The 24,258-nt window shown below is 39.5% G+C and overlaps 1 protein-coding gene across 1 annotated transcript; it reads right to left on the bottom strand.

Annotated features, from left to right (window-relative positions):
* Window positions 1-8,554: 8,554 nt before the first annotated feature.
* mon1a (MON1 secretory trafficking family member A) lies at window positions 8,555-24,083 on the bottom strand. The gene is made up of 6 exons (XM_034167301.1): window positions 24,000-24,083; window positions 23,432-23,583; window positions 12,044-12,430; window positions 11,194-11,959; window positions 10,212-10,359; window positions 8,555-10,047 (listed from the first exon to the last, which is right to left on the bottom strand). Exons 2-6 carry the CDS (start codon window positions 23,553-23,555, stop codon window positions 9,907-9,909), a joined length of 1,566 nt encoding a protein of 521 aa, XP_034023192.1. The 5' UTR covers window positions 23,556-23,583; window positions 24,000-24,083; the 3' UTR covers window positions 8,555-9,906.
* Between the last annotated feature and the right edge of the window lie 175 nt (window positions 24,084-24,258).

The following is a 24,258-nucleotide window of genomic DNA, read 5'->3' as shown; positions in this document are numbered from 1 at the left end:
TAATTGTTTCATTTTAAAAATACTATCAGGTTTTCTATTGATTGCTAAAAAGGCAATTAATATAGTCTGAAATTTGTTTTGTAAATGTGCATTAAAAAACAAATACCAAGTACCTACTACATCTATGTTAATATAAAAATATACATAAATTAATAGCAATAGTAATTGTTTGAAATCATCAAATTTGGGAAAAGTCATGGTGAATATTAAACACAGCAGCTACTCTCCTTTAGGTGGTGCTATTTATCCTCACTCTTTCTGAATGTTGAACTGTCTTCCCCCAATTTGTCAGTTTAACCCATAGACTGAATACATACTTATTTAATGTATATACAGAACAAACTGATGTTACCCTTTGGCTAGTATCTCATGGAGTGGCAGATGCTGACGAATGTTGATTTTTGGATCTGCAAAATTTGTTGGTGAAAATCAAACCTGTATCTCATCAAATGCTGATGAACGCAGCAAACTTCTGCTGCCCTTGAAGAAGAATTGCTTTGTCTGGCTGCTGCTGCAGAAGAGAAGGAAAAAGTATGGAGTTAAATTTGTCTCAATACTTCCAAATGCACAGAGGGTTATTTACAAATATCCCTTGATTTGTACATGTGCTTTGTGATCCACAAACACAAATTTATCATTTGTAACTTGTGTGTTGGTTTTAACAAATAAATGTGTATTTGTAAATATATCTTTTTTTTTTAATTTGGAAAAAAAGGTATTTGCAAAACTGAAAATTCTGTTTGTGAAGTGTGATTCACCATTTGTGGATCACCGATTACACATTCATCAGTTTGCTCAGTTGCAATATAGAGACATTCTCAGTGCAAAACTGCACAAATCCACAAACAGCTCGTGATTCACACAAAGCAGCACTGTCATACCTGCAAATGCACACAGGGTGATTTACAAATATTCTTCAATTTGTACACGTGTTTTGTTATCCACAAACACAAATTTCTGATTTGTAAATTGTGTGTTGTTTTTTACAAATAAATGTGTATTTGTAAATATATATATATTTTCATTTGTTAAAAAAAGCATTTGCAAAACTGAAAATTATGTGTGTGAAGTGTGATTCAGCATTTGTGGGTCACCGCTCACACGCATTCACCGCTTTGCTCAGTTATGCAATATTGAGACATTCTCAGCGCAAAACTGCTCAGTTTCACAAATATGTACGTCGCTATTCACAGTCATCCAGTAGATGACAGTGTTGCAGGCTATAGTGTGCGATCTACTGCTTAAGCTCTCTGCAGTGAAACCATGTCTGAAGGAGCACCAGCAGCAGCTACCATTGTCTGAAAGTCCAAATAATTTTCCTTGCCATACATTAAGATAAATAGTATATCTCGCATGAAAATAGTAACACTGCCGCTGGCTGTGCCAGTTTACAGACGTATATCAAAACAAAGACATCACCTGCTATGCCAAACATGACCTCATTATGACACCACTTGGTTTGAAACATTTTTAAACATTCCAGTTGATTTCCCCCCTCTTATCTGGTGTTGAAACATAATAAAACACAACTGCACAATTTTTGTAATGAGAAAGGTTTTGTTCCTGCAATGTGTGACATAAAATTATGGCTCAGCACCAACATCTGGCCCTGTTTTAAATCAGGATGCTATTTTTCCCAATTAAGTCCATTTTAAAGGACATTTCTTTCCTATTTGATGCAAGGTTGTTTATGTTTGCTTTATTACTTTAAAGATCAATATGTTGTTTCCATTTCAACATATTCTGACAAATTATTGGGAGCACTGATGTAAATGATGATTATTCTTATTATTAGTATTAGTACTATTATTACACAAAGAAAAATTTGGACTTTATTACTTTTGTTTTCTTGTGGCCCCATTTGAATGTAGGATGACCCCATATGGCCTTTATACTCCATTGTTGAATGTTGTAACATCTCATTGTTATAATTTTTCTCATAATAAACTTTCTCAAAATTTACGTTATTTCATTCTGACAAAATAATTTAGTAATATAATAACTCATCATTGTCAGGTGGCAGACTTTTTTCTGACAGAAATCTGTTGGTATCCAGATCACAAAGATTCAACTCAACAAACAGTTCAATTCCTTCAGCAACAACTGAATCCATCATCTCATTGTGTGCTCACAATTTGATCCAGTTATAGTTGACCCCCCCCCCCCCCCCCCCAAAGCAGATTTTCAATTATGATAATTACTAAAACAAACTCCTCTTTTTTCATGTATTTTGAAAATTTTAACATTTGAAAAGGGGTAGATAATATTCTTTCTTTGGATAAGGATTTCTACCTTAAAAATTTAATTAAAATAATTTTGAATAAGTAATTGAATCCATTCACAGCTTTAGATTGTGAAGCCCGACCAAACTTTACCATACATGTCAAATTTATAATCAAGTATGACAGAGAATCCATTCAAGTTGCTTTCATGAGAAGTTATTTATTTATAGATAATACATGTAGAATTATAAGGCGGAAACAACCTGCAATGTTTCAATCTTGTACTGGATTTACGCAGTGGTCACCAAGGACAAAATGACAGCTGGAAATGTACAATTTCTTAAACTCAGGTCTCAATCAAACATAATGGACCCAATTAGTAAAAAGCTGAAAATAATCAACCACCAGTTTCCCTGATATCAATATACTGATTAACGAGGACATACAGTCTAAAGGAGGGACAATAAATGGTTACTGAATTAATTTTTAGAACCCCTTTCACTCTTGTTGACATGTTAACAAATAACTTAAAACAGATCCTTGACTCACATTTATCTTGGGAGTGCTTATAGCATAAAAAATGTAGAAGAGATTTGAAATGGAGAAAAGACCACTGATCATCATTATTCCTCCTACATTGTATCATTATGGGCTGCCATGTAAAGGCATAATACAAAAGGAATATGATTAATTCATATCTTACTGAATTACTTATCACATTACAAATGCAATACAAAAAAACAAGTGATCTGTGCTGATGGACAAGTACCGAGTGCCATACTGGTACTGCAGAGGAAAGAGACGGTTACTCCAGCTCAAAATGATGAATCTTCCTTGATTTGGCCCCAAGAAAGTAATTCCAGAACAGCACTGTCCAAGCTTATACAAGAAGGTTGCGTGATGAATAGATTGGGTGTGGGTCAATTTGCTGTTGTGTATTTGTGTGGTGAAGCCCACCTTTTTACATGTTGATTTGGATTGCACCCAGAAAAGTAGATCAAATCTCCCAAATATCTGTGATCATTTGGTGTTGACTAATCATGTGAAAAAAGGCCACGGCCACACACAGACTGAGCCCATTTCTGTAGCTCCTGTACTGTGGCAGCAGGAGCTAAAAAGACATTCAACTGTTTTCAGATAACTGCTTCTAAATTGTTCAACCCGTAATTTTATTCATTAATTTATTTTCTGCTGCTTATGTGGGTCCAAGTCACAGTAGCAGCATGCCAAGCAGCTCATCTCACACTTCCCTATCCTCAGCCAAGTCCGCTTCCTGGGGTATACCAAAGCATTCCCAAACAAGGTGGGAAAAATATAGTCCCTCCAACATGTGCTGCGTCTTCCCCAGGGCCTTCTCCCAGGTGGACATGAAAGAAAGACCTTCCTAGGGAGATGACCAGGAGGTATCCTCACCAGATACCCAAACGAACTCACCTGGCTACTTTCAAAGCAAAGGAGCAGCAGCTCAAGTCCGAGTCTCACCTCTTCCCTGAGTGTAAGCCCAGATACCTAACAGAAGAGACACATTTACACCTGCGACCTTATTCTTTTGGTCATTACCCAAAGCTTGTGACCACAAGTGAAGATAGGAGCGTAAATCAGTTGCTTCATCTTCTGGCTCAGCTCGTTCTTCACAACGGTCTGTACAGCATCTGCAGAACCTCAGACGCAGCACTAATCTGTCAATCAAACTCATGCTCCATCTCAACCCCACTCATGAACAAGACCTTGAGATACTTGAACTCATCCACTAAAGGCAGTAAATCTTCCTGACGCAGAGTGGACAAGCCACCCTCTTCTGAAAGAGGACCACGGTCTCAGATTTAGAGGTGCTGATCCTCATCCCAGTCACTTTACACCTGGCTTCAGACCTGCCCAGCGCACATCAGAGATCACTGTCTGATGTGGCTAAATCAAACTGGACACCCTCCAGTCCCTGGATCAACACCTTATCATGTTGGTGGGCTCCAGTGATCCAGTCTGAAGCATTAGCTCCTGATAGGGCCTCCGTTAGTAAATTGGTCCCAGGTGAGGAGACAGACAAAAGGCAAGTCAAAAATAGCTCTTAATGGCAGACCTCTATGGAAATAGTCACCTCGCCTAGATTAGGGAAACCGGGGCCTCCTCCTGGAGCCATGTCTGGTGGGAGCTCACAAGCAAGCACCTGTTGCCCTGGCCTACGGGTCTTGGTCAGGTTCAGCCCAAAGAAACAACATGGTGTCACCTCCATGTGGGACCACTACCCACAAGAACAGAAAAAAGGGTCTAGTGCGCTGTTAGACAGGCAGAGGACAGCACCATAAGCCCCATATGGACTGATACTTGGTAATGATACACTTCAAGTTTTTAAAAACAAAGTGGTAACATTGTGAAAGAGCATCATCACACAAACATCTCCATTCACAATGCTTAATAGTTGTTGATGCTGCTTCCATTTGAAACTGTTTTCATTACTATTAAAGTATGATAAACTATAATACTATAAAAGTTACAAAAATCTAGCCAGCTTGAAAAATAGATTTAACTACCAACATTAAGGGCCCCTTCACACATTTGGTCGATTTGTGCAGAAAATGCACAAGAAGCAGGAATCGTGTACAAAACGTGTAATTTCGTAGCTGCCTCCAACAACTCGTACACCTGTTGCTACAACTATCTACGCACACCAGCGACTGAAAGACAGAGTGTGCACCGTGCGAGCCCATCGATCCCTCTCGCAGCAGGTGTCGGCCAAATTCTAGCTGACACACACAAACATCTAAAATCACTCGTATGGCACTTAGAAAATGTGTGGCCATTCGTACTATCATCACGAAAACAGTCTGCAGACAATCACTGTCAAGCTGGATGTGGAATTTGTCTAAGTGCCCCACGACTGAAATTGCTGAGTGTACATGTGGCGTGCCAGAATGTCGGCTCCCCCCCACAACACGTGTGCATGTGTTTCGCGCCCCCCCCCAACACATCTGTGCATGTGGTTTCCACCCCTCCTCCCCCACAGGCGAGGCATCTCTTGTGTGATCACAGAGTGACATCATGGTCTGTGTGCTGACAAGACAGGGGGAATGGCTGGCTGCCCACAGCTGTTGGGACGTCTCAGGTTCTGGACATCACAGCTGTAGCACATTTTACATTGTTTGTTTTGACAGACACACGCATGTTTGTGCTTGTGTGGGAATACATAAAACATATATCACTTTTGCAATGGGAGGAGAAACAGGCTGTTAGTTTATGTGGACATGCAGCAGGCAATCTGAATGTCACATCTGACAGGACACGCGTGTCGGGCTGTGAGTGGCGCGCCACACAACCATAACAAGCCAACAGTATGACAAATGCACCACTTTCAGTCACGTATCAGGAAAAATATGTTGTACCAAACAATGGCTAGTTGTTTTTTTTTTTTGAAAATACGTTTATCTGCTTGTTGATTTTACCCATTTCACGCTCCTGTTACAAAACAGTGATTGTAGTGCAGTGGTAAAGTTTCCATCTGGTAATCACAGCATGTGGGTTCGAATCTTGCGTTTTGTTTTTTTTTTTGTTAGTGTTATTAGTGTTTCCCGGTGTGCTTCGATATGAACTTTTTTGACAGAATAAGTAATGCAGAAAAATGCTTTACCTGCTGGAAATGGTGACATTACATTGTTTGTCAAGCATAGCGCACTCTGATTTGCTTTGTCTACAATGCTCTCAGATCACAGCTGAACTGTATTACAAATTTTCAGAAGTGTCTTCACAATAAATAACGAGTTTGTTAAATGCAAGTTATGTTTATTTTCTTAATGCAAGTTATATATTAAAGAATTATTAACCAACTGCAAGGTGTTATTTAATGTGATTAACATGAGGGCTGATATTACTGTGCAGACCGAGCAAGTGAGGTTAATAATTAATTTATTATATGGCTATTTTTATTTATATATATATATATATATATATATATATATACTTAAACACGCGAACGCCCGAATATGAAAGCTGCTGACAGCTTGTAGGCAGAGCTCATAGTCAGAGCTAAAGTGAAGCCGGTCTCCTCGACTCACTTCAGAGCTCTAGAGCCAAACTGAGCAGTGGCTCATCGCAGCTCATCTCCGAGCTGATGGCCAGTGTCCCGACAGAACACCGGACCAGAGCAAAGCAGGAACTTGCTAACAGATGGTCCGGTCATTAGCTGGTAAGCTTTCAATCTGTGGGTTTTTTCCGATGCTGTTTAGATATTTATGGAGTACGTCCATGTGCAACTCGCTTTTTGTAATCGCGTTTTTAGCTTCCTGGTTTGTAAAGAAAATATGCGTTCGTACCAAAAGAAAATATGCATTTGGACCAATTGTTATGGAAACAGGTCCATATAATAATTCATTTTATTATATGGCTGTGATGCTACGCACACTCTGAGTGGCCGATTACTGATCGGATATTTTCCCATATCCAGACGGGCAGTGGTGGGCACAGTTCAGCTAATCCGATAGCAGATAATTATCAAAGCTAATGATTTTGCTATCGGATTATCTTTTCAGATAAGTTTTAAAACCATCATTGGACCAATTATCTTCCGATACATTTTGTTCTGATAGCTTTCAGTCCGATAACATTTTCTTTGCTGGTAAAGTTTAACGGTCAAAAATGTTTGTAAACCCTAAAATCAAAAATTTTAGTCCGTTTGTTTTGTGAATGTAGCCAGGGAGCAGAGTGGCTGTCTGTCGCTTGCTGATGATGTCATCATTAAATGCAACACGTGATTGGCATGTCGACGCATGGTGCATTGTGGGTAGTGTAGTTCAGGCTCACTTTGGACGTTACAGTGACTTATCCACTCGACACAAAAACAAAACAGACTAATTTTAACATTACTTAATTTTATTTCTTTGTGGCTGTAATTTAATCGCCAAGACTCGGTGGGGGAGAGGAGCTCTCATGGCGCAGCTGTGTGTACAGAGGGAGGCACTTTTCGTCATGTTTCGACAGTTTTGGATTTTAAAAAAAGACGCTTTATGTGGATTATTTATTGAGATGAATCCCACTGAAACTAGCAGGTAAGAATTTATATTTACTACATGTATTTTACCCTGCCAATCAATGCATTAATGGATGTATTTCAGTTGTTTAAGCCACAGGGTTCAAAGCGCGAAAAAAGTGACAGCTTTTAGCTCATAAATGATGGTGTATCTAATACCGAGATAAACTGTGACTTCTAATACTGTGTTTTACTGTTTTTGAAAGATGATGAGTGTTTGGGGTTTTATTTTTTTTATTTATTCATTTTTCGTGTGTTCTTTGTGTTTGTGATCCTTGAATTGACCCAGCAGCCCCTGCAGTGCTTAAAGTGAAACTGGTTTATCAGAAGCCGACAGTGTAATCTGATGTGGCCGCCAAATCAGTACTAATAGTTATCAGTTATCTGTAATAAAGATACATTTTTTTTTTAGCAGCAGTTTATTGGTTTATCATCATAAAAGATAACTTTTCAGTTGTCTGATAAATGGTTATCGAAGCTAACTTTTTGGTTAGCTGTGCCCACCACTGCAGATGGGTTACCATGACAACATGTATTTTCGTTACAAACCAGGAAGCTAAAACCACGATTAGAAAAGTCAAGTCGAATATGAACATACTCCACAAATATCTAAACAGCATCGGAAAAACACACAGATTGAAAGCTTATCAGCTAACGACCAGACCATCTGTTAGCAAGTTCTTCATGGAGGTGAAGAAAGTGAACAAGCCCAGCACCGTCAGCAGCATATTTGGGCAATACTGTAAGTTTGCGTGTTTATATATGTAACAGCTATATAATAAACTAATTATTAACTTTGTTTGCACGGTCTGTATATGGATATCAGACGTCTGTTTTCGCACTGACCTCACTGATGCTCGGTCCATACTAACACAGTGGTCTCATATTTCCCTATACAGACCTCTCACTCGGTTAATAATCCTTTAATATTTTCCATTTATAGTTATTTATGAGTCAGTTTATGATTACAGTGTAAAAAATGAAGTCTCAGTTGACTTTATCAGAAAGGTTTGACAACAACATCTTAGGACCCTGTCACACCTTGAACATTTAGTCAGCGTATGCTGACAGCCCATTTCGACCTTAGTGGTTTGGGTCGGTACTGCACGGTATGACACATTGTCAATTTATTTCCTTTTATTTAGCGCCAAATCACAACAAAACTACCTCAAGGCACTTCACACAAGTAAGTTCTGACCTTACCCACCCCTAGAGCAAGCACACAGGTGACAGTAGTAAGGAAAAATTCCCTCTGATGATATTGAGGAAGAAACCTTAAGCAGATCAGACTCAGATGGGTGACCCACTGCTGAGGCCATTCTAACAGTTACAAGGTTTTTACAAAGTTTAGCAGAGCTGAAGAAACAGAAAACAGGAAATCAAAACAACATCTGCTGCATCAGCTTCAGGCATGGCATCCTGCGGTCAGTCTGGCATAACGTTGTCCACTGGTGCCAGACGTCCACAGGCGCATTTCCACTGCCGGCAAGACCCTTTTGTTTGGCAGGTGGAACATTTAAATATTGACAAGCACGTCATCAAGCGCACATACTGTGTCTCTGTCTCTTCTCCACACGGAGGAAAAACAGAGCAATTTAACATTATTTTATTTTTGTCTTGGTGAATCATGGGATTTATTTTCATCGCATGCAGACTGCTGAAGAATCAACTGATGCCTGTGATAAACACTGACGTGAATGAATGAGGCGCTGTGACCCTTTCAACTTTTAAAATAAGTTGTCTTGTGGCGCAAAGAACTAGCATTCTCTGATTCAGCCTGAGAGATGCACCTGCATAGTAAAATCACTAATGTAAAACTGAATTGAATTAACACTGCCAGTGTTAATTTAACACGGGTGATTGTACTGTGTGGAGCAGAAAAAACATTGCAGGACTTGCTTTAAAATGCTACGTTTCCAGCCACAACAAGGAATTAAAGTATTTTCAGACGTTGTTTTCCAACATCAGGTCACTTCATGTGGATACATTTTCGTCAGGCTGTGATGATGAATCCGACTGAAACAACAGGTAAGATTAAGACTTAGAATTTACTCATTGTGGTAGTGGTTTTAATATTTGAAACAGTCTGTTTACATGAGGACTGCAGCTTTCAGCCGTTCAATGGACAGCATCAATAGATGTATTTCAGCTTATGAGTAACTTACAAGAAACGTGTGTCAACAATCACATAACTTAACTACAACTTATGTCCCACATATGCAGAACATATCAGACATACGCTGGCATACGTCAAAAATACTGCGCATGCCCAAAATCTTTCGAGGTACTTGGTGTATTATGACACATATCAGAGTGCTTCAACGTGCTGTTAACTTATACAAAACTTACCCATAACTTATTAGACGTTCACCAGTGTGTTTTAATACAGTCGACATATGCTGGCTAAATCATCAAGGTGTGACAGGTGTGTTAGGAATCACTGCCATTTTTTGAAATTTATATATTGGCCAATGCACTGGTATGAATTTAATTTATTCCCTAATGTTGTATCGGCATCAGCCCACAAGAAACCCATATCAGTCAGGCTCTAGTAAAAACAGGATAAACAAATATTTGACAGCATAAAGAGATGCTGCATGGCCTTTGTTCTCCACAGCTCGCCTGCCTGTGATCAGGGTGACACTGTTTGTACCAGAAGGTCCCCCATCAGTATGTGAGAGGACTCAGGATAAAGAGGCGATCCTCCTCCTTCCTGATCCACTTCAGCAGTTTGTTGACAGCAGAGATAGCCAGAGCTTTGGTTCCCATCGGACTAAAGCAGAGGTAGAGCTCAAAGCCACTTGTTACCTGAGGAAAAATGGCAAAACAACACATAGGAAATGTACAACATGAATAATTAAAGTAAGCATTAAAAACCAATCACTGCTGCCTGCAGGGTTTTGTTTTCACTTTGTGTTGCTGCAGCATGCCACACATGAAGAATGAAACTCATCTTGTACTGCAAAGCATACCCATGCCAACATGTTTTCATGTTGACCACAGCGGTAAAAGGAGCGCAGTGGTCTCGTTGGATGGTGCATGCGGCTGTGAAGGTCCTGGTACAATTCCATAAGCCTTTCCTGCTCTCCTATAGATTGGTATCCCACAGGAAACTCTGGACTGGTGTGGAGGAACAAAGGAAATTATTCAGACACTGTCTAACGAAAACAAGTACTACTTCAATCATTTTATTAACATCTACTTTAGTCTGAAGTGTTTTTTTACTCATCTGTGACCAAGACATGAAAGCCACAGTATGTAGGATGTAGAAGTGTTTAGTAGCATGAAATATAGCATTCATAACCACCATGTTTAATTACTTTCAATAGTGAAACAATGTGTTTTCATATGCTAAAAATGAGCCCTTCATAGCTACATGGGATCGGGCCCCCTCATGAAGGCTGCCATGTTGCACTGCTATGTTAATACAGTAGCCTAAAAGGGACATACAGTAGTTTACTCTGCTTTTTGCAGCACAGCTGTAAGACTGAAGAAAAAGGAATCAGTGGTTGTGACCCTGTACACTGTCTACTGGTTACTAGTGCAGGCTGACATTCATCAGATGAATTCATAGTGCACGAGAACCCTCATTTTTGTAAAAGGATCATACATATTGCTTATGACAAGAGAAGGCAGGGGAGCATGAAATCCTGTCAACAAAGAAGCAAAAATGTGAAGAGAAACAAACTTTTTCTGTTGATGGCATAAGCAATTTGCAACCTCATCACTAGAAGACACTATATGCTACACACTGTAGCTTTCTAGAAAATCATGGCAAAATACAAAAAAAAAACCCACTTAAAATGATCTGTTTTCACATAATTAGTCCTGACTGTTTGGAATTTATTCCTCATTGCGTTATATTTATACTCTATACTCTATGAGATTTTGATATATTTCAGAGTGAAAAACCCAATATTGTAAATTCCACATGCCTCCAGACATTCTGCTTACCTGGTGTAAAGTCCTGAGCTCTTTGATTTATACAAGAAGTGCCTGAGCTCTGGGATGCCAACTTGGGAAACTGAATAGTTTGGACATTTGACCGCTTCCTTCAAGGCCTGGTAAGCATTGCGCTTGCTCAGCCTTTCCAGGAAATGATGCTTGCATTCGGAGATGTTAAAAAAGTCTTCTCGGTCAGTCGAGATGAGAATGAGGCAGAGTTGTGATGATGGCTCCAGGTAAGAGATGTGCGCATGAAAGAAACCGGCGGTGTTGAATTTTGGCAGACAGATTGGTGTCCACCCTTCACCCTCATGAAAGGATGAAGAGGATCCAACAAGGTTGAAAACCAGGTGCAAGTCTATGTGGTGCAGGTACTGGTCTTTTTTCCTCACCAGCGTAACCAGGCGATCCCCTGCCAGCAAGATGGAGAAAACCAGGTTTTTGGCTTTTGCTGCCTGCAGACTTGATGAGACCACATCCCTGGCAGAGCTGGCCAGAGGTAAGCAGGTGGCAGCACTGAGCAGCAGACCCGGGTCACGTTCCAACCGAAGCAGCAGATTGTCTGTGAGGTACTCAGAGCCCGTCAGCAGGCGTCGCAGGTCATAGTTTTGCTTGTGCTGGAAGATGTGGTTGAGCTGGGTGAGTGTCAGCAAGCTGACGATCTGGTAGTAAACATATTGCAGCTCCCGTATCAGCTCCTTATCTGACTGAGAGGAACGAGACACACCCACCAGCACCAGCGGACTCTTGGTGAGGAACACCACTTTACATCCATCTGATATTTAAATAGAGGAGAGGTGACACAGGTTAAGTTTGTTTTCTTTCTTGTACTTGCACCAATGATGAGCTAAATTCTGACCTGCATGAATGGAGCGAATGATGTTCTTCTCAGCTTCAACGACAGACACGAGGGCCATCATCACACCCATGGTGGTGGACAGAGCCTCCTCTGTACCGTAGCGTGTATAGATTGGCTTCCCAGCCTCGCTGAGCACAAACACGTGTTTTCTGTGGCTCCGCCACGCCTCACTGGACACGTCCTCATCCTTAGTCTGGCTTGCTGTCAAAATTTCATTGTTGTTGAATTGTACCTCTACAGTTTTCTCCTCCACCAGCACCTGCAGGTCTTCTGCATACTCTTGTGATTTAGCCATTTCCGCCTCCCGCCGAGCCTCTTCCTCAGCCTCATTCGTCAGATCTTCAAATGAGTGTGTATGCACAAACATGGCACTTTTCTGACCAGCGCCTAGGTAAAAAAAAAAAACACACACACACACACACAACAGTTAATCATCAAAAACAGGAGCATCACAAAATGCAAAAGTACAAATATATTCCAGGAAGCTTCACAGAAATCAGTCTCTTAATTTTAAACCTCATTCAATTCAGAGAGAGAGACAAAAGCAAACAGTTACCTCAACGGTAGTGTTATTAAGGTTCATGGACTTAAAGTACATTGTGTAGACCCAAACAAGTTAACAGAAAAAAAAAAAATCTGAAACCAATTTATTTCATGAGCTATATCAGAGAAAATCATGCAGAAAAAGAGAAGTTGGCTGGATGACCATCACCGATTTTGATGAAATTTTCACCATATACCCTTCAAGTATTGATTAGGAATGGCAAAGTCAGTTTTTCCATCAGGCAAAATTTTACTTGATTTTTGATCAGTTCAAAATTTGGCGTCAAAATAGCCTCAGATTGTGTTACATTAAAAATATAGTAAAAATGGCCAACTTTAACATATCGGTTCTCAATTCTCGACGGGTAGGTAGGAAAAGTGATTGTGATTCCTGATACGGGGTGCCAGTAACCTTCAAAAACCACTGTTCATTCTGTGGCATACTGTATTTCCTTCTATTTCTGTAATTGACACTTTTTAAATCCTATAGGTGATCACTTTCAGGGCCAAATCTGCGTGAGCAGGAAATTTGAAATTTCTCATAAATCAGTCAATTTTCTCCTTATTTCAGCAAATAAGGTGTCCTTTCCTATGTTTTCCAGTATGCAGAATCAATTTATACAGTTATTGGTATTGGTAAAGGTCAAGGTCATTCTCAAATTTTACATTTTTTCACATATGTTTTGTGCTTAACAGGACATTTTAGCACCTGAAATGATAAAATTTAGTTTGTGACTACATCAACTGATAGAACATATTGTTAGCATAAAGTTAATTGCTAACATGCACAGTTTTAAGTATCTTTGCATTCTGTAACTGCGTAGTCAGTTGGCCATTTTTACTATATTTTTAATGTAACACAATCTGAGGCCATTTTGACATCAAATTTTGAACTGACCAAAATTCAAGTAAAATTTTGCCTGATGGAAAAACTAACTCTACCATTCCTAATCAATCTACTTGAAGGGTATATGGTGAAGATTTCATAAAAAAGGGAGTCGATCATCCAGCCACCCCTGCATGATTTTCTCTGAGACAGCTCATTAAAAATCTTATGTTCATGAACTTAAAAGTTTTTCAGGGGTTAAATATTTGGAGTACATGCTACAGTTACATTTCTGTGCTTAAAAAGTAGAGAAACTTGAATCTTCGACTGGACTGGGTTGCTTCCAGCCGAAGATTCAAGCTTCTCTACTATGGAAACCACCTGGACAACTGAGAGCCTTCACAGAAACTGTGCTTAAAAAGGCATCGCAAATATTTTCAGTTACTGTGACTTAAAGCTTTCATTCATTTCTCATGAGGGATTAACAGAACTTAAAATTAATAACTCCATAAACACACTGTTTTATGTTAACTCAATATGTATTAGTTTTGTTTGTAAAAAGTAAGTTCTTTCAGCTTCTCCCTGCCCCCACTCATGGATGGGAGAACAGATCCAATACAGATGTGCATTATTTCATAAGTCAAACTGTGTTATTAAAATGGATTGAATTAAAAAGACTACAAATAAAACCAGCAGTGTAGCATGATGGCTACACACAGTTAGTGTGTTTGGGTCCAAAGAAGAAGGTCCCTCGTTCAGGACTGTTCATTCTCCATGTCAATTGAGAGTTGTGCCACAAAGAGCATTTAGCATAAAAGCATAAATCAACACGTAGATCCATGTGGCAACCACAAGTGACAAAGGGTGAAGCTGAAAGAACTTACTTCTTACACATGAAAATAATAAATGTTGAGTTAACATAAGAGAGTGTTATACATACATACATAAATCTTTGACCACTTATCCAGGATCAGATCACGGGGGCAACAGCTCCAGCAGGGGACCCCAAGCTTCCCTTTCTCAGGCCACATTAACCACCCCTGACTAGTGGATACTGAGGCATTCCCAGGCCAGTGTGAAGATATAATGTCTCCACTTGGTCCTGGGTCGCCCCCCAGGGTCTCCTCCCAGCTGGACGTGCCTGGAGCACCTCCCCAGATGCCCGAACCAGCTCAGCTGGCTACTTTCAACGCAAAGGAGCAGCGGCTCTACTCTGAGCCCCTCATTAATGACTGGGCTTCTCACCCTATCTCTAAGAGTGACAGTGATTATGAAGATATGAATTTTAAGTTCTGTTAACTTCATCCCACAGGAGAAGTGACTGAAAACTTTAATTAACAACTGAAAACGTGTGAGTTGAATTAGTATTGTGAAACCAAAGCTACATCCACAGGTTTGTTTGAAAGTAAAGAGAGTTGGGACAACTAATGTAAATCATTAGTCGACTAATCGGGTACCATTAGTCATCGACTAGTCGGTGACTAAATTTGACATTGAATGAATTAAGCTAATTCCGAATCTTCATAGTGAAACTCAAATGTGACTTTAATTTTAACAAATATAAGCACAAAATCACATAAAAAAAACAGCATTAGCATGAAGACAACAACTGCATTCATTTACTAGACATAGAATACCCGTTTGAGCTGACTGATTCACCTGCCAAGGCTCACACACTTTGTTCACTGAGTGAAGGGAGCGGTGGCAGCTCCAGCAAGTCTATTCTTTTAAGGGTTAAATGAACTTAATAAATGGCTTTCGACTAGTCAACTAATAAAAAATAGTCGACTTAGTCGGATGTTAGCTAGTTGTAGTCGACTATTTACTACTAGTCATCCCATCCCTAGAAAGGACAGTTTGTTTGTTTGTTTTTGGACCATTCTCTGTAGACCCCAGACACAGTTGCGCAGAAAATACCAGTACAACAGCAATTTGTGAAAAACTCAAACTAGCCCAATCTATTCTTACTTAGCGCTTCTTTCTTCCCTGTTCTGATACATGAAAATTCAGTAAGGTATATCTTATATATTACATTCCAATTCTAAGGTGGAACTATGCCAGTATACAAAGGTATATCTAAATATCTAAAAAGGAAGTGTAAAATGGGAGAGTAGAAAAGAGTAGAGTAGAGCCACTTAGGTGCCTGGTCTTGAGAAGCATGGCTTGAACTTCAGTAGCTACCTTTGACTATGATTACATGAATTCATGCACCGAGGTCCCGCTACATGACTGGATGATGATATATTTGCTTTAGATCTAGTTGAACAAGTGTACCTTATGAAGTGGCTGATGAGTGTGTAACTTCACTGTGACACTAGCTGTAACAAAACCATTATTTTCATAATTGATTAAACTGTCAATAAGCTTTGAATTAATCATTTCATCAATTTAATTTAAGAGAATATTTCTCAGCTGTTCCTCAGGTTGCAAAGCTGGATGTTTATAAGTAGCTGGTCTGAAAATACGTACTAAATATTTCATCAACATCATCCCAGTCCATTCAAATAAGCACCGGCATCAACAGGCCTCAGAGCCTGTATACCTACAGTGACGTACAGTACTTCACCTCATTCACTCCTCAAGTATGTTCTGTTTGTTTAACTTGTAAAATCTAGATGTTATTTGATGTGTCCCTATACAGGTGCTGGATCCTTTGGCTCTTTAGTGGACCTGAAAGCTGAGCTGGTAGCTAATTTTCAGTCTTACAATGCCCAAAACTAATGCTACCTTCCAGGACAGCTCATCAATCCATAAAGATTCTTATGGGAGCATTACTCTCAAACCTAAAAGAAGAAACAAAAATAGTAAACATAGATTACAAAAGACAACAGCACAAGCTGATGGCCAGCATTTCTTCAACTTAATACACAAACAGGATACACACCTCAGCATAGCACAAGATTGTGTGATTATAACAATGAGGAAATGTTCAGAAATAGAGAACTTAGTGGTTGAAAACTGTTTAATGTGGCGTAATTCTCATTTTTGTTGCCATGTGTTGCCTACCAACAATTGTTAACAGGGACATTCACTTATGAAACACTGTACACATGAGAGATTATTCTTCTAAAATGTATTTATCTTGCAATTAAAAATCCACTCCACTCAAACATGTGTTTCTCTTATAGTTATATAGCCAGGTCTACAGATTGTGAAATATGTAGTACTTTCTCAATTCCAAATTACTCATGTAGGCCAAAACCACAAAATGTTTCAGTGCGCTTTACATTGTCCAAAACATGCAACACCTTGTGTCCTATATGCCAGTGACTGTAAGGGTGCAGACTCAAGGATGGATTTGACTACATATGGTCACGCGTTTGTGCACGGGGATGACAGCAAAAGGGGCAAAATTTTGAAGTTGCTCATATATATATATATATATATATATATATATATATATATATATATATATATATATATATATATATATATATATATATATACTTTGTCCTCTGCATTTAACACAACCTAATTGCAGTTAGACACAATCCAACCAGTAGGAGCAGTGGGCAGCCACAGTCCGGCGCCCAGGTGAAGAGACAGATTAAGAGACACTGCCTTGGTCAGGGGCAGAGAAAGGAGCAGACCCTGAATAAGCAGGGTTCTCGCCAATGCAGCTGAGCATAGGGGGCCCCTATGCTGTGATTAGGTGACATGATATGTAATTTTTTTTTAGTATTTAAGACTAAAAATTTAACAACAGTTTGAAATGTATCCTTTCTTGGTGTGTAGTTACTGAAGAGAGAAGTATTCAGATTTTGAACTGCATGCCACTAAAAGCCAGGAGCTTCCTGGCTGGTCCTGACATCGGATAAAAAGAAGGAAGTGATCACAGCACTGGATCCATTATCTTAATAGCCCCATTAATTTATGGAGTTTTACAGGCTACTGACAGCCCCGTTCCCACTGAGTGGTTCAGGTCGGAGCTGCACCGTGTTTTCGGTGTCAGAATGGTTAATTCTCGATCGCCAGCAGAATCCTTTTGATTGGCAAGTGGAACACTTATATTGATGAGTGCACACGCACGGTGTCTGCAGCTTCTCCACTCCACACAGAGGCAAAACTGACTATTTCCACATTATTTCATTTTATTTTATTGTTTTGTGGATCATGGGAATTTCATCGCGTGCAGACTGAGGCGTTAGGAGCAGATGAGTGTAGCGGAAAGCTGTGATCAAACAGCCAACATCTTAAGCTTGCTTTAAGATGAGGCCATTGGGTTTTTTCAAAAAAAGATAAACTCCATACAGCAGGGCCTGGTATATCTACAGGTGTCAAAGAGGAGACACTTTAAGCCATGCACAGCTTGGATATGTCAACAAAACCCACCATATTCAGGATTTAAAACTCCCCCAAAGTGCATTCCACACGTAGCTGTGAATTCTTATCAATTCCCCAAACCAGATGCAACTCAGCACCCCTTTCACAGCTCTGCTAGATAAATATCAAATCTAACCATGGAACAAGAGTGACCCATGTGGGACGATTTGGGAAGGACAAAATTGATTTCCTGCAACACTCCAAACTCCTAACCTCATTTTAAAAAGGAAATTTAATTGTATTGTCATAGCAAAAGAACAAAGAAAAAAAAAAGAGAAAAGGAAACATGTCACTCATGTCAAGATTTATGACCCTTTGTCTAAAGCCATGTGCTACTTAAGACTCATTCTTGTTTGGCGTAATGACAAGAATTTACTTTATTTTTCCGACCTTTGTCAACCTTTGTCAAGTTAAACGCGCCGGCGCATTTAACTTCCTTTTTTGAATTTTCAAATTAAAACCTTTTTCTTCTTCAAACTCTAAATTCCTTTCAGGAACCTTTTTCTTCTAAAGTCAGCTATTCTTGCACTGAATCCTGATTTGACCAAGCTTCCAAAAGACAACGACGAAAGACGAATTTTTGATTTTTGATAGAGAATAAAGACGCTCAAACCTTTATTCTGACAAGCCATACTCCACAGCGCTGCAGAGAAAAACATCCAGGTCAGCTGAGATGTTCAACAGTGACTTGAACTGCCACCGCGAAACCACAGCACAATAACAGAAATCATCCCCGCCACTGATGAGACCGAGCGGTTCAGACCGGCAGAGCCTCTTTGTCAAGGTCCCTGACGAAGCTGTGTGGCAGACAGAGCGTCGACTGAACCAGACGATTCCAGCATCGGACCTCACGGAGACCCGTTGCACTGTGCAAAGTAAGACCGGGCTATGTTGTCAGATAAACAGAGTAGCTTTATTTAACTCTATTAAAAATCATTAATCTTCTCTCAGGTTAACAAATACCAAAGTAAATTACCTATTAAATTAGGATGAATCTTACTCCTAAAACTCCTGCTATGAAACCAAACTATCAGAACATCATATAATCATTGCTCATTGACGGTTGTAATCATTAAATCGATCACTGTGATATGTCCTGTTATTTAACTCCTGCCAGGGTTAAATAAATATCTTAAACGTGTGAAGTTGTCTGTGATTTTTGTATGGTTTTACAGAGGGTGTCGGATCTGACCTGCGGAGCTTATCCTTTAGAAACTGAGACTGATTAATTAAATTGAGACTAATCAATTAATGAATGTTTAAAATAAAAAGTACTTATACTTTGAAATAGGTGGTGCCCTGATGTAAAATTATCCACAAGTGATAATTTTCAATATTCCAAAACATTATTATATTCATCCTGTGACTCTGTTCCCTACATGAGGTACTGCGAGTCTTTTAACTTGCAGCGCAAAGCTGCCCGCAGTGGAACAAGAGGATCCATTCACAGAAGAGACTTGAACCATTAGCTGCGGATGCAACGAACGGATCACACCTATAGCTGACAATGCCAGTAGCGGATCAGTACAGCAGAGACTCGAACCATCATGGATGTTTCTTCAGCTAGGACAACAAATTTAATTGTTTTCAGACACCGCTTTGTAAAGGTGGATAAGTTTTCAGATGATCTCACTGAAACAGACAGGTAAGACTGTATTATTTACTCCTTGTGCGAATGGTTATAATATTTAATAATAATGTGTTACGCTACTAACGTACAGTACACCAAATATTCAAGAAGGAAAGAATATTTATTTAAAAATAGCTGATATTTTCAGTCCCTCATGATATTTTTCAGATTTCAATATACCTGTTTTTCAGGGGGAAAAAAGTCATAAATAAAAAATCCACACCATCACTTTTTTTCTGATGTCACAGATGTAGTAAGACTATTTCTTTCTTTCTTTATTTTTATTCAGTTGATAGACCAAAGAGCTGCCAAAAAAAAGTATCACCTCCACCGGCATCCCGAAATTACCAACATTATTTATTTATTTATTTATTTTATAATCATCATTCTGTGTTCTGAACTCTGCCAATATCATCACTGTTGTCAGACTGAAGATTTTCCTCCAAGGTTTCGTCTCCCTGATTATTACCAAATAAGGCTCAAAACAATAAGGCTGTGTCCTCACAGCTTATTCAGAACACGTTCAGACTGGACTTTAAAAAAAAGCTACACACTAGAAAAATTCGTCCGAAAACAGCTCGACCTCCGCTGCGTTTACAATTGATTTAGACTTGAATCAGCAGGTGCCACTCCTGTGATGACGTAGCAACAATATGGCCGTGGCTGAGGGCTGAAATAGAGTGCAGGCTTCAGACAGCTGTTGTTTATCCTTCACCTGCGCACTTATCATCTACTTTTACTGTTCAGGATTTTTTTAAATATCAACATTTCATCATTTTTAGTGATTATTTGTGCACATTTTTGTGTCACCTACACTTTAACCAGCATAGGGGGGCTTTTCTGTGTTTTTTTCCCCCTTTTTTTTAAAGGACATGTCACCAGTGACGGGAACAACTAACCAAAAAGTTAGCTTCAATAACTGCTAATCTGCTAACTGAAAATTTACCTTTTACAAAGATAATGCGATAAACTAAAAAGAAAAAAAATAGCGGAAACTACAGCTCACCGATAACCGCTAATTTTTAGTATTGACTCCGGTACACTGTCACCTACTGACAAGCCAGTTTTGAGTTTAAGCACTGCCAATGCTTCTGAGTAAAATCAAAGGCGATCACAAACCCAACACAAACAATGAGTCAGAGCTCCTCTTTTTGTGCACCCTGCCCACTGCTGTAAGGAAGAGTCATTTACATTCACAGCATATGGTCTGCCAGACATGGGCAAACAGCATAAACAGAAAAGCAGGTCTGACTTATGGTTTGATTTAAAACCAAACTAATTCTGGACGGTTTACTGATATTAACATTAACTGTAATTTTTACAAAGTGAAAATATCACAAATATGTTTTAGTTTTAAAGTAATGCACTAATTCTGCATGTTTGACCATTAAAACTCACAGATGCCCAAAGGAATTTGTTACTTTTGTTTGTTACACATTACAAGTTACTGTAACGTGTGTGTTGCTTTTTACAAATAAATCTGTATTTGTAAATATGTTTTTTTTTTTCATTTGTAAAAAAAGGCAAAACTGAAAATTCTGTTTAAGTGTGATACAGGAGTGCACCGAATGGCGACCGTAAGACAGTTGGATGCTATTTACACTGCCATCCAGTAGATGGCGGTGTTGAATGCATTTTGACCCATTTTGCTGTGAAAAAATCCTTGTGAGAACCCTGATAAGCATGTTTTTGATTGTGGGAGAAAACAGGAGTGCCCGGAGGAAACCCACACAGACACGGGGAGAACCTGCATACTCCACACAGAACAGGTGGGAGGCAATCCCACAGCCTCCATGCTGTGAGGCATCAGTGCTAACCACTAAGCCACCGTGCTCATCAGAATTAGGTCTGGAACAAATCATCAACACTGTTGACTACATCACATCAATACACTGATTTGCGTGGAGTGTGTCGATGTGTCAAATTTAAAGATGGGATTAACAACTCTTTGAAGGATACCAGTTCCTATAGAGCCATTCCTTCCCCAGACCTGGCCCAATGTTCTTTTTCCCCCCTGAAAAACACTTGTGGTGTAATCTAAGTGCATTAGTACATCCAGCTTTAGGTGTATGTCTATTTGACCAGGGGTGAGGATGAGCTACACACACGGATGTGCAAAGTGTTTTAGCTGCATTTACACAAAATTGTTTACAACATTGTGTGGAGGTGTGGCCATGTTTATTTGTGCTGTCAAATGCAAACGTGAAACAACTAGAAGCAATACAACTCATGGCCAAGCACCCCCCAGTGGGAGCAGCTGAAACATTCATATATGTCACATTCAAAATCCAGAAAATGATGAAAGCACTCATGAAAGCACACATGGGGCATGATACCATATGGCCCAAAGGTTCATAGAGCGAGTAAACCTAGCATGCGATTATGCATATACATTTTGGAATGAATCTGACAGGTTACAGACATTATTCAACAGTAAAAAGAAATTAAATAAAAAAAATGTATAGAATCCAGTGTTCGAAGTGGTTCTGTTAAAAAAAAAAACATAACCCGGCAGATGGCCCAAAAGTTCATAGGGTAAGGAAACTTACAGCCCTGAATCACAAAATATTTGGACAATGTCAGGGGAAAAAAGGAGTAATCTTTATATTTACTTTGACTTATATTTCACTGCAGACAATACGAACACAAAACATTTCATTTTTTCTGTGGTCAGCTTCATTTCTTTTGCTAACATACATCCACTGCTGCATTTAAGGCCTGCAACACATTCAAATAAATAAATTAATAAAACATTGGGACAGGGGCAATGTATTCAAAATACTAAGTTATTTTGGCTTTTCCCTTTTTGACTTGGGGTCACCACAGCAAATCTGATATGGATCTTCATGTTCAATTAGCACAAGTTTTATTATGGAGAATGGGCATGGGTGGCTTTGAACCAGGAACCTTCTGCTCTGGAAACAAGCACACGAACCCACCCTGGTCGTTTCTGAGTGGAGTTAGCAGGTTCTCTCTGGGTGCACCAGCTTCTTCCCACTTCTAAAGACATGCAAGTAAGGTGAAGTGGAAATTTTAAATTGTCTGGAGATGTGTTTGGGCATACGATTGCATTTGTCTGTCTATATGTGTCAGCCCAGCGATGGAGTGGTGGTCTGTCCAGGGTGTAACCCACACTCAAAAAAATGACTCACTGGATGAACTCAATTCAATTATGTGCAGGATTTCCATGTAATAAATATACATATGTAGCCCCAACTCAAAAAAGGACTACATATATTTATTACATGGATATCCCTTCCAATGAATTGTTTTTTTGAGAGCATCTTTTGTCCAATGACTGCTGGGATAGGCTCCAGCTAACCCTAACCCTACACCCCCCCCCCCTCCCCACCCCAGTTACACTTAATTGGAACATGTGGACACAGAAAATGAATGAAAGAATGAATGGTACTGCACAGTAAATATGTGTCAATTTGGTACTTCTCAAAAACTGAGTCACTGTGCTGGAAGGAGACGAGCAAGGGAAGCCACCAACACACCTATGAGAGCTCTGGAAAAATTATAGGCTTCTGTGGATATGAGGGGAGAAACTGGGAATGATATATTTGCCTGTTGCATCCCAATTTAAAGCTTCATGTTGGAGTGGAGCCGAGAAGGACTGAAAAACAGGGAAATAGATTATATCTAGGCTCAGGTTTCCCATGTACTATCTGGCAAACTGCAGCTGAAAGAAAACCCTCATAATGACAGTGTATAACTGGTGATGAAGAGACAAAGATGCACTCTGTACAGTTTCTCAAACCACATCTACAGAAGCCTATAACTCCTTCAACTTGGTGGCTTCCATCAGTAAGAGGCAGTTCCAGAAAATGCACTGGAGAATAATGGGCTCCTGGGAAATGGGTTTTAAGTTTTTGAGACTTTGAGATTTAACTTTATATTGTTAACACTGTGCAGAACTGCTCGCTTTATTCAAAACATCTGATTTTCCACAGGCCCAGACTTTCAGGTAGACCAACACTGCACAAAATCAACATGTGAGAACAAGTAAAGGCACAAATCCAACACTGATTAATTACATCTGTTTACCGAGAGCCACACTCACCTGGTTCAGTTCCCTCCACCAGACCTGGCGTGGGGCTCTCCGCCCTGTCACACTGAAGACGGTCCACAGGTGCCAGTGTCCCACTGGTCCAGGACACAGTTACCCTGCGCCGTTCTTCATCCATAGCTGCTAATCCAAGCAAGGCCACATACCTGGAGGACCAAAGAGACAGCAAATATGGGGTCAAAGTTCAAGTGAGTCTGCATCTGAACAATGTCTTGTTAAGAACCTTCTACACAATAATAAAAACTGCTTTTAAAAATTACTTTTTTGCTTATTAGTTCTTTCCATCAAGCTGTGTGATTAATTTAAACAGCAAACTCAAACACTCCGATGGCAGTGCCGCGATTATTCGACGTTTATTACACTTTTCTTTGGAATATACGTGTAATTATATATGTGCAATATATGTGTTATATATGTGAGAAACAGCAGGCTCACAAACGTCAGAAGTCTAAAAAGTCTTTTTAGCGACTTGTAGCATGGACTCAGCGGTGTCAGCACTAAAGGTAAACGCGAATGTTTTATCGCCTTCACTTGAAACGTTAAATAATTGATGAATTATTACCTTTATTTTCCGTATTTGACGGTCGGGAAACTCACGTTCACTGAAGCTACTCTTTACTTCTGGCTAGTCAACGTGCCCTCTGAGTTACAGAAGTAGGAATTATGGGAAATGAAGTTTTATGGCCAAGAACCGCTCTGTGCAGATGCGTGCATGCACACATACATACATACACACATACATACATTCATAAAAACACAATCTGAAATCATTCTGTTTCTTTGAGGCAAAATAGTAGTTGTTCCATACGGTCAAATAATTT

Source organism: Thalassophryne amazonica, chromosome 3 (genome assembly GCF_902500255.1).
Source record: "Thalassophryne amazonica chromosome 3, fThaAma1.1, whole genome shotgun sequence".
Taxonomy (NCBI): Eukaryota; Metazoa; Chordata; class Actinopteri; order Batrachoidiformes; family Batrachoididae; genus Thalassophryne; species Thalassophryne amazonica.
Note: the sequence above shows the minus strand (reverse complement) of the source record. Positions and strands in the feature narration are given on the sequence as shown.